The following is an 11,336-nucleotide window of genomic DNA, read 5'->3' as shown; positions in this document are numbered from 1 at the left end:
TGTGATAGTTCAGGGATGTCACAAGATGTCTCAAAGGATGAGAAACTCAGTGATAAATAATTGAAAAAAATGTGAAACCAGAGCATTGTTCTCATTTCTTCTATTACCAAAGATCAGGTTAGTGATATGAAAGATGTAAGACCTTGGGAAGTCCTATTTCTAGCCACATACTCTGGGCAGGATGGAGCTTACTCAGTCAAACACGACACTGCTCGCTGTACTGCTTTGACAGTAGAAACTGGAAGTTCAGTACCTACCTGGTGAACATTCTACAGAAACAATTCACTAAACTATTACCTACTGTGTCAGTTTACCGTGAGCATTTATATCCACCAGTTCCATAGTTCACATCATGGATAGCTAGAAATGCTGAAAACACTGTTCCTCCTCCAAAGTTATTTCTGCATTGGAAAAAATATGTGAGCTACCTGCTCTCGAATTTGCTTGCTCTTGATCCCATAAGTGATGGGATTCAGCATAGGTGGAGCCAGAATGCACACATTATCCAACAAGATGTGGATATGAGGTGGAACCTGGCTTCCAAACTGCTGAGTAAGCGTTGTGATGATCGCAGGCCCATAAGAGAGGAGGATGATGCAGACATGAGAGCCACACGTGTTGAGAGCCTTGTGACAAGCATCTTGGGGAGGCACGTGGAAGACAGCATGGAGAATCAGCGTGTAGGAAACAAAAATTAGTAGGACATCTAAGACCACGGTTGACATTATAACAAAGAGTCCATACCAGATGTTTACTCGTATGTCATTACAAGCATATTTGGCCAAGCCAATGTGTTCACAACAGGTGCGTGGAATTATATTACTTTGGCAGAAAGTCAATCTTTTCAGAAGAAATATCATGGGGAAAATCATACAATAACTTCTCAGAAAGATGGTAACACCAATTTTCCCAATCAGTGTGTGTGTAAGAATAGTGGTGTATCTCAGCGGGTAGAAGCATATGGCAATGTAGCAGTCAAATGCCACCACTAGCAAGGTCCCTGACTCAGACATGAAAGTGCTGTGTGTAATGAAGAACTGTGTGATGCAACGATTCAAGGAGATCTCCCCAGCACAGAACCAGAAGATGGCCAAGGCCTGAGGTACTACGCATGTGGAGAGGACAAAGCCCCAGCCAGCATGCAGTGGAAGAGGTATATGGGTTCGTGGAGGCTGTGCTTTGCCACAATAATGAAGATGAGAAGGCTGTTCCCAGATAGGGCAATGACATACGAAAAGAAGAAAGGGATGGAAATCCACATGTGCTGGTCCTCTAGGACCAGCCAGGGATGCCCAGCAAGTGGAAGACTGTGTGACTGACACCAGTGTGGTTTAAGGAAACATACCCATGGAGACCACCAGAGACATCACCTCATACTCACAGAGATGAAAATCCAGATTTTCCTGGAATATTCTTTTGGCATATCTCACACTCTCCATCTTCTTTGAACATGCAAATAATAAGAAACATAAAAAGTCAATAGGGTATGTTCTCTGCTTCAATGAGTGACAGTCTAATTAAAAGATATGCATATCTCCAGATAATCAAACAAAACATATCATTGTATATATTTCTCCTACCAACAGAGGCTTATGAATATTCAAAGGAAGTCATTATATGTACCTGTGAAGGCTGTAACAAGAGGTTTCTTGAATATAAACTTGAACTTCACCTTGTGGTGGATGGTTTATCATAAAGAGAATGAAAAGAGAACGAAGTAATATGGAAAACGTAGGTATTCAAATTGAAGTATACCATTTATGAACAGTGTTCGTTCAGATCCAGGCAGCTATGCACAGGGAATACTGAAGAAAGCAGCGTGTGGGGTCATACAGGCAGATTTGGCCTAACTGATGGAAATGAGATTTAAAATCTCTCTGAATTCACCACATACAATTTGCACACTTGTGAAGGGATTCAGTAGACAAAGGTTAAGGAATAACACTGACAGGGCCTGTGTGCCTGGGGTGACACACTGCTCATGCTCACATCTTAGGAACTACGTTTAGAAATGACTGACATTGGAAAATAAGGCGTTAGTGCTGGGAGGGAATGGGGATGACATTTGGAAGATTTTTCTGCAGGCGGAAATATTGTCATTTGGTTCTTAGTGTACATTCATTCATTCATTAATCCAGATGCAGAAAAAAATGGGAAACTTCCAGGATCCTAGGGGCGTAAGTCTGAGAGTGAAGCAAACTTTAAGCAGGTGGTTTTAGAAAATTGGAGACAAATGTTGATTCTTTCTGTTGACGGGTATCTCAGAATATCTGTCTCAGTATAAGTTATGTCTTAGGCTCATTAACAGTTTATCTTCCATCCCAGGTTACCTCTCTCGGTGCCTCTGTTTTTTCTTTGAGGGGAGGAAAATCAGCTCCTATAACCATCCTCCCAGTGATGGAAGAAACTCTTCTACAATTAGAGTTACTGGTCAGGAGAGTCTAGTCACTGGCCTTGATACAGGGAACTGTCTCTGGAGAGCATAGGGCTGCTCTGTGAGAAGGAAAAAGCCAGAAAGACACAATTCAACACAGAGAGGGGCTTGAGAAGGGAGGAGATGATAGAAGCTGAGGATGGGTGTGTGTTTGGAGAAAAGGAGTAAAAGGGAAGTGCTGTTTGTTTTTTTGGTTTTGTTTCACTGAAAAATGGAAGCCAGGGAACTCAGGGGTATTTGCCTGTTTGGTCTCCTGATAGAGCGACTTTGGTGTAATACATGTTCATCCTAGAAATCCCCTTTCAAATGTCTCCTGTCTCATGTTTTCTTCTCACATCTGCCTAAGAGGGCCTGGAGGTCTCCTCTTTCCACACCCTGCTTTAGGAACCCCAGCACAGATCCCAGACATTCTCAGGGGTCCTCTCATATTTGCCAAGACATATCTGCAGTCTAAGTCAGTATCTCCATCTTCTAATGCCCGGTCCACTTATTGGGCACCAGTTATTTTTTGGATGATGACTCTTTATTTACTAACTTTCAGGAACATCAGATGGACCATGTATTCTCACCTCCCTCCCCAGACCTCACCCTCCACTTCTGCTAGAACCAACCAGATTTGTGTCTCTGGTCACTATCATTCCACACATATTAACAGCCTCCAAGTGTCCTGTACCCTCTGGCCTGTCTGGGACATAACACCTGCCCAGCACTTACCTTCGGCCTTGAACCAACCCCATCTGCAGGTGTATAATTCATTTATCAGCCTTAGACTGAGTCTTCAGGAACAGCTGTTCAATTGGAGATGAAATTTACCTTGTTGCAGGATTTGGGCTCTTTATCCTCTGTCACGAGAGCCCTTGAGGGAAAGCACATACACCAGGGCTCCAGGGACAGAACTGTCTCCAAGAGCCTCACCTTCTTCTTAAATGGGCTGGGTCTGTAAGACCACTCCACATCTTCCTCACTTCCTCCCGCTCCTTTTCTCTCTTTTTCATCTCCAGATAATCTGACACATAAATCATCTACCATGTAAACCAGCCTTGATTCAGGCCTATTGTAATGTAACAGGAATATAAATACTTACAATTAATATGGACTCATGGTTTTTAAAGTTTTATTCTTCATGAAAACAATTAATGAAATTCACATGAGTTTCAAATTCCAGAGTCATGAATACTGATGTTTACCTCTGTTGTCTAAGGGTATATAATTGTACGAGCTTAGCAGTTAGTAGGAGACGTGTGAGTCTTGATGCCTTAGACATGTCTATTTCATTTGCCTAACTAACTCCTTTAACTGCATTCAAGATTGTTCACTTTATCTTAATTTTCATTTTGATCTGCAGAGGCCTACACATAGCTTTCTTTGTTTTTAAAGTCCTTGAAGTTCTCAGAGATTTTCGAATCTGTAAATTTATTGTTTTTACCACATTTGGATATATTCAGCAATTATTTCCTACAAGACATTTTTCTGCCCCCTTCTCTCATTTCATTTCGACATCCCAACAACAACACATATGTTAGACCTTTTGACATTGTTGCATCATTATTTGAAAGTCTCTTGATTTTTCTGTATTTTCTGTCTCTTCTCCAGTTGGATAATTCTATTGAAAGATCTGATAGTCTATTTCCACAAGTAGGGTTACCTTGGTCAAGGGATAAATGCATTTGTAGTTTTGTCCTATATGGATAGATTCCCTTTGAGAGGCTACACTATCTTTCATTACTAACAGCAATGTATGAAAGTAACTTTTTCCTCACAAACTTGCCTGTAGACTATATTGTCAAGTCATTGAACATTTGTCAATCTGATAGTGTGTCGAGTGGGACTATCTGCACAAATGGATGGCAATAATTCTTCCCTCTGCTGTCCACACAAGACAACTCCTCCATCATGAGCTACAGTCTATTATCCACTCCCTTGCATCTGTGATGGCCTCATGACTTGCTTTGGCCAATGGAGTGAGGTGGAAGTATTATATCCCCTGCCTAGTGGATTTAGAGTGAAGTGAAAGCAGGAACAACAGTCAGAAGGTGAATATATAATCAAGAAGCAACATCGGGGTAGATTGGACTTGGGAAGTGAGGGATTTGAAATAAAATAATTACAAATGAAGCTACTGACACACTTCTATTGTGAGGTTATTGCTTCTTGGATTGTAAAGTATTTCTATCATTTTTGGACTTTTTAAAATTGTTATTGTAAACATACACACAAATACAGAAAACAAAACAAAACAAATGAATGGCCTAACAAATTCTTATAAGGCAAACATCACCCAGGTCAAGAAATAGAACTTGATCAGACACACCTGCAGCTATGTCCATGTGCCCAGTCCCAGTCACAAAGCCATCCTTGGCATACCTAACCTTTCTAGTTACATGTATATTCATATCTTACAGCAATTTGCATCTAAATCCTGCCATCTCATTTTCAACAACCTTCTAAATATTCCATTTGCCTCTGTGTCTTAACTGGAACCATGTCTGTCTACTCAAGAAACTGCTGTATTTCCAGCAGCACATCTAAATCTTTATTTCCCATTCCTCATGGTTAGACAGAACAATATTATTGTTAGCTACAATTACAACTTACAAACATAACTTCTCCCTTTAGCAAAACTACCAACACCAGTGGTGTTCAGACCACATGGCAACTATTCTCCCACCATATTTAACTAACACCTGATCTAGCCCCATCCTCCCCACCCAATGATTTTTTTTAATGTAGCACCCGGAGGACCACAGAGAATTTAGCAGCTTTCTGGTCCAAATTCTGACTCAATTTTGGTGGATCTGAAGCTGGAAAGAACTTGCCACAATGAAGAGCATCCTAAGATACTGGTAAAAGGACTGTCCAATGATGAAGATCAGGACTCGGCATCCTGGGATTGCACTCACCACGAGTAAGACCCGAAGATACCTTTGGAATGCTGCCAGCAGTTCGCAGTCCTGGCTAAACACTGTGGGTAACATCTACAGCTCCACGTAAATGATCTCTGGGTTCCAATCACCCCTTCTAATCTGTCTCTGACTCTCCGCACAAGGAAGCCCCAGGTGCTGCAGGGGTTTGGGAGGAAATATGGGCTCAGGCAGCCTCCCAGGTGACATTTAACTCACCTTCTGCTCTCATTCTTAGCAACTCCAGCAACCAAAAGTTTACCCACTCGATGCCCACGATATTCAGGGTTTTCACGTCTTCCTCAACTGCATCTTTTTTTTAAAGATTTTTGTGATGTGGACCATTTTTTCAAAAGTCTTTACTGAATTGGTTACAATATTGTTTCTGTTTTATTTTTTGGCTTTTTTCCTGCAAGGCATGTGGGATCTTAGCTCCCTGGCCAGGGATCGAACCCCCACCCCCTACCTTGGAAAGTGAAGTCCCAACCACTGGACTACCTGGGAAGTCCCTCAACTGCATTTTTCTAACTCTACAAGAGACACCAACTTCTACAGTTCCATCAAGAACTCTACCACTAGATCAAAATCGAAACAGTAAATTCACCAACATTAAAGTTCTAACTTTCCAATCTCTTTTATATGTTTATGACCTATAAGGACTCTTAGACAATGTTCCACCATCTATTTAATCCAGTCCCATTCCTTTTCATTTATTCACATACACTTTATATTTTGTTTTTTAAGTAAATGTATAATATTATTTTTAATTTTTATTAGACTATAGTTGATTTACAATGTTGTATTAGTTTCTACTGTACAGCAAAGTGAATCAGTTATACATATATATATCCACTCTTTTTTAGATTCTTTTCCCATATAGCTCATTACAGGGTTGAAAAGAGTTCCTTGTGCTATAGAGTAGGTCCTTATTAGTTATCCATTTTATATACACTTTATATTTTGTAATTCATCACTGTAATCACTCCATTTTAGCACCTGCAACATTTTACTCATCTGTCATATTTTCCTTGACTTGCCCAAACAGATAGGAACTCAATTAGCAACATAGTAAATTTTCCTCAAAATGGATTTTCCAGCAAAAATAATATCAACTGGACAAAACATTTCTATCTTCAGAACACCCAAAACTACCTAAAAATCTACTTTAATTTGGTGTTCCCATCACATGAAATGATAGCCTCAATGGATTATCCCCTCCTGGCTCCACTCTTATCCTCAGGAATTACTGTACAAGCTAGTCCCAACAGGTCCAACCTTGCTCCAATCTGCCTACACTCTGTAAAGAAAGTCGACATCTACTTTGTGACATAGCAAGTAACCTAATTCAACCAACCCAACTACCTCTCCTTTATTTTCTCCTGCAAGTCACACAGGACTTGGTGCCACTGCTCATTAGAACCAAGAGTGTTTTACTTCCCAATAGTAAGGATCCACTTTCAGAGGAGCACAAAACTCAAAATGATGAATGTTTTAAGCATAAAGAAAATTCTCCTTAGGAAAGAATGCTTTTCTCCATGGAATTCAAATGGCTTGAACAATAAGAAACCAAGGGGATCTGTTTGTAATATGCATCCCCTACCACAAATGAAAAGACACCTTTTCTTTAAATTAGAGGTTTTATTTCATTTAATGAGCTATTTAATTGAACAGATCATACCAGGATTTTAGTAATAAATGCCACCCATTATCTACCCTGAGTTTCTAATACAGTTGGCATTAGTAAAAGACATACAATCTAAAAATAAAAATATTTCAAAGTTCAAACATTTAATATAATCCTATCTCACGAAAAAAAAAAAAAAATTAACATACACCTCGCCAAAAGGGCAAAAGGAAATTCATAAAAATGGATGGAATACACAATGTTGTTTTTTTTTTTTCCAGAGCATCCTTCAACACATCACTTGTCCAGCACTCGATTATAAGCCGTGGTTTGTTCATCGGGAAAACGGAGTCCTCGAGGTTAACTTCCTTGCAGAGCTGTGTGAGCACTGAATTCTTTCTTCTGAGTCAAGTACCCACACCATTGTCCCTCAAATTGGAAGGGTTTGGATGCCGACTGGCGGTCCATGTTCCGTTTCCCATGAAATATATTCTCCTCCACTTCCTTCCCTGGGTTGAAAAAAAGGGTACCTGAAAAAAATCATAGAGACAGCCTTTAATGGAAAGGGTTTTGAGGACTCTTCTCACAGAAAATACCGGCTAGCCCAAAAGTCCAGGCACAAGTTCTTACCTGCAAAGGAGCTGAAATCAGCCAAGATCTTCAGTAGAAGCAGACCGTGTGAAGAAAGTTGCTTCCTGTTTTCTCCTTCTCTGCCTGGAGCAACACAGCCAGACTGCCTTCCATGTCTTCCACCGGCTGGAGACCTTGGCAGAGCTCACAGATGCTCAGAGATCCAAGGGTGGATAATTCCAGGGTGTCCTCTATGTCCACGTTGATCACGTGCACAGGCTGACAGGTCTCCTGATCTCTGGCACACATATCTGCCACCACCCTGTCATAGACGTTCTCCGCACAGGTGAAGATGACATTGAAGGGATCTCTGCACTCTTGAAATCTTTCCGGATGAGGCTTGATTCTCTCATTTCTTCCCAAGATGTGTAAGACTCCATTCCCTTTGTAGTATTTTCGGTCTTTACAGGAAAAGTCCTTGTGCATCATCTTATATGAAGTTGAAAAATCATAAGCCACTGGTTCCTTGGGTGCCAGTCTTGGGAACCTCACGAGGGATCCCATTCCAAAAGACCTGATGCTGAAACCTTTCTTCATGAGGATGCTGAGGGCTTCCATGCTCCTGTTCATGTTACTCATACAGACCACAGCCACCCTGAGCGGAGAGGAGGGCATGATGGCGGCTCCTTGGGACTCCCAGCCAGACGAGTGGACTTCAGGGGCCGAGGGGACTCTGAAGCCAGGAGGATGACTGGCTGCGTCCAGCTCTCCTAACCTGTGTTAGTGTCAAAGAACGGAAACCGGGTTTATATGGAGTCACCTCCCCACAGTGGGAGGAGAATTCTTGATTGATGATTGGCTTAACTCTTGAGTGATTGGGTTTGGATGGTGGGCTCTGACCAGAGAACCTAATCCAGTCATCAGAACCATCCGGTCGTTAAATCACCTGAACGTCTAAATCTCCACAAGGGTATGGCTACCCCGTGGGCGTGTCTTGAAATCTCCACTTAGCCCTATTGGTGCACCTGTGGATGGGGCTACGATTGATATTAGGCAAATTACCTAGACTCCTCCAAAACTTGTCACCAGTCCCTCCAGTGACTTGAGAACATGCCTGTGAAAAACGTGTTTGAAACTTCCAAGCTCACACTTAAGTCTATTTTACATAAAATTACAAGGGTTGTTTCATATTCCTTTCATCAGCTGATACTCTAGAAGTGTAATTGTGTCAAATCTCAGGAGGATTCCTATAGTTTTGCCCATAAAGTAATAAAATGATTCACCAGTGTAAAAAGCGACTCCTGGAAAACATCCCTGCTGACAGTGTTTCAGTAGTTACAAGAACACTACACATCCTCTAATTGATTTTCTTGAATTCATGATGTTTCTCCAGGGACTGGAGTGGCCTCCACTGGCTCTCCCATGTCTTCAAGTATGGCTCTGTTGGACCATTCTATACTGAAATAGTCATTTTTAGCTCCATTCCTTTTGTTAGTTTGCACAGTTGACTGAGCAAAGGACATAGAGGTAAAACTCATGAACGGGACACCAAACAGGAAGGAGAGAGAGTCCTGTCACTTCAAAATGGTACAGGAGGAACATCCATTTAGAAAGCCACAGATTTTATGTCCCTGTGCCTCTGTCAATTATAGTGATTGTCCCATTGCAAAGAGTCCTACCTCGGTAAACACACTCGGTCTTCTCAAAGCGTGAATCCAAGACCCAGGGCTTTAACATCAACCCGGAACGTGAGACAAAGGCAAATTTGGACCCCAGACCATCAAATTAGAAACTCTGGGAGTCGAGCCTGGAGATCTGGGATGTACGAAGCCCTTCAGATGATTGTGATGTGCACCAAAGCATGAGATCAGCTGTCTCAAAGCAGAGGGTCCTGAGCCTTGGCTGGACCTTGGAAGTCCCTGGGAATTCATTCCAAGCAGGGCTTCAAGAGCACAATGGAAGCAGGATGTTCATAAGAGAAAAATCATGGTAGGAAAAACCAGGCATAAATTAAAATGTACTCAGAACTTACATATAGCGTGAAATTTTTTCTATTAGCGTCAGTGACCCAGACCTGAAACATTCTAACACACGTCGAAGAGCAAGATCTTGGGCTCAAACTATAATCAAGACCAGAGGGGAGCACCATGTTTCAGAAGAATTGAGAAATACTTCTTTAAGCCAACCCTTGAAGACTAGTACACAAACTGGTGCCATATAATGTGACGAAGGTGAAGGGGGGAGACTCGGAGGATCGGCCATGGTTTGCTCATCTGGAAGTGGAGTTCCTGGATGTTCACTTCCTCACGGAACAATGTGAGCACTGAATTGTCTCTTCCAAGGAAAGTACCTCGAATGCTGTCCCCAGTGTTGGAAGGGTTTTATGCCTAGTGGTAGTCCGTGTTCCATTTCCCATAAAATGCTTTTCTCCTCCACTTCCTTCCCTGGCTGGGGTGTCTCTGAAAAAAAGATCATACACATGTCTTTTAGCGGAAAGAGTTTTGAAGACGCTCCTCACAGAAAATACCGACTAGCCCAAAAGTCCAGGCACAAGTTCTTACCGACGAAGGAGTTCAAACCAGCCAAGATCTTCAGTAGAAGCAGACCGTGTGCAGAAAACTCCTTCCTGTTTTCCCCTCTGCTGCCAGGAGAAGCTCAGCCAGACTGCTTTCCATGTCATCCGCCTGCTGGAGACCTTGGCAGAGCTCACAGATGATCAGAGATCCAAGAGTGGCGTCCTCCAGGGTGTCGTGTATGTCCATGTTGATCACGTGCACAGGCTGACAGTTCTGCTCTCGGGCACACAGATCTGCCACCACCCTGTCATAGATGCTCTCCTGACACGTGAAGATGACATCAAAGGGATCCCTGCACTCTTGAAATCTTTCCGGGTGAGGATTGATTCTCTCGTTTCTTCCCAAGATGTGTAAGACTCCATTGCTTCTATAACGTTCTCCATCTTTGTGGAGAAGGTCCTTGCACATCTGCTCATACGTGGTGGAAAAATCATAAACCACGGGGAGGTTGCTTGCACGTCCTAGGAGCCTCACACAGGATCCGGCTCCAAAAGACTTGACACTGAACCCTTTCTTCATGAGGATGCTGAGGGCTTCCATGCTCCTGTTCATGTTACTCATACAGACCACAGCCACCCTGAGCGGAGAGGAGGGCATGATGGCGGCTCCTTGGGACTCCCAGCCAGACGAGTGGACTTCAGGGGCCGAGGGGACTCTGAAGCCAGGAGGATGACCGGCTGCGTCCAGCTCTCCCAACCTGTGTTAGTGTCAAAGAACGGAAACCGGATTTATATGGAGTCACCTCCCCACAGTGGGAGGAGAATTCTTGATTGATGATTGGCTTAACTCTTGAGTGATTGGGTTTGGATAGTGGGCTCTGACCAGAGAACCCAATCCAGTCATCAGAACCATCTGGTCGTTAAATCACCTGAACGTCTAAATCTCCACAAGGGTATGGCTACCCCGTGGGCGTGTCTTGAAATCTCCACTTAGCCCTATTGGTGCACCTGTGGATGGGGCTACGATTGATATTAGGCAAATTACCTAGACTCCTCCAAAACTTGTCACCAGTCCCTCCAGTGACTTGAGAACATGCCTGTGAAAAACGTGTTTGAAACTTCCAAGCTCACACTTAAGTCAATTTTACATAAAATTACAAGGGTTGTTTCATATTCCTTTCATCAGCTGATACTCTAGAAGTGTAATTGTGTCAAATCTCAGGAGGATTCCTATAGTTTTGCCCATAAAATAATAAAATGACTCGCCAGTGTAAAAAGCGACTCCTGGAAAAC

General features: G+C 42.5%; 3 protein-coding genes across 3 annotated transcripts; all 3 read right to left on the bottom strand.

Annotated features, from left to right (window-relative positions):
- Positions 1–395: 395 nt before the first annotated feature.
- Positions 396–3,456, bottom strand: LOC132370163 (olfactory receptor 52B4). Its single transcript, XM_059929908.1, is given in 5 exon segments — positions 396–1,126; positions 1,129–1,279; positions 1,282–1,370; positions 3,149–3,171; positions 3,350–3,456. Coding segments are annotated over 5 exon segments (1,101 nt in total).
- Positions 3,457–7,291: 3,835 nt separating this feature from the next.
- LOC132369810 (RNA polymerase II subunit A C-terminal domain phosphatase SSU72 like protein 3-like) lies at positions 7,292–8,292 on the bottom strand. Its single transcript, XM_059929496.1, has 2 exons — positions 7,589–8,292; positions 7,292–7,488 (listed from the first exon to the last, which is right to left on the bottom strand). Exon 1 carries the CDS (start codon positions 8,201–8,203, stop codon positions 7,619–7,621), a length of 585 nt encoding a protein of 194 aa, XP_059785479.1. The 5' UTR covers positions 8,204–8,292; the 3' UTR covers positions 7,292–7,488; positions 7,589–7,618.
- Positions 8,293–10,119: 1,827 nt separating this feature from the next.
- On the bottom strand, positions 10,120–10,701 carry LOC132369809 (RNA polymerase II subunit A C-terminal domain phosphatase SSU72 like protein 3-like). Its single transcript, XM_059929495.1, has one exon. The coding sequence runs from the start codon at positions 10,699–10,701 to the stop codon at positions 10,120–10,122; it is 582 nt and encodes a 193-aa protein (XP_059785478.1).
- Between the last annotated feature and the right edge of the window lie 635 nt (positions 10,702–11,336).

This window comes from Balaenoptera ricei, chromosome 8, assembly GCF_028023285.1.
Source record: "Balaenoptera ricei isolate mBalRic1 chromosome 8, mBalRic1.hap2, whole genome shotgun sequence".
In the NCBI taxonomy this organism is placed as follows: domain Eukaryota; kingdom Metazoa; phylum Chordata; class Mammalia; order Artiodactyla; family Balaenopteridae; genus Balaenoptera; species Balaenoptera ricei.
Note: the sequence above shows the minus strand (reverse complement) of the source record. Positions and strands in the feature narration are given on the sequence as shown.

Bases quoted from the DNA above. Each gene is read 5' to 3' on its own strand.
- LOC132369810 (XM_059929496.1), bottom strand. From the start codon at position 8,203: ATGCCCTCCTCTCCGCTCAGGGTGGCTGTGGTCTGTATGAGTAACATG.
- LOC132369809 (XM_059929495.1), bottom strand. From the start codon at position 10,701: ATGCCCTCCTCTCCGCTCAGGGTGGCTGTGGTCTGTATGAGTAACATG.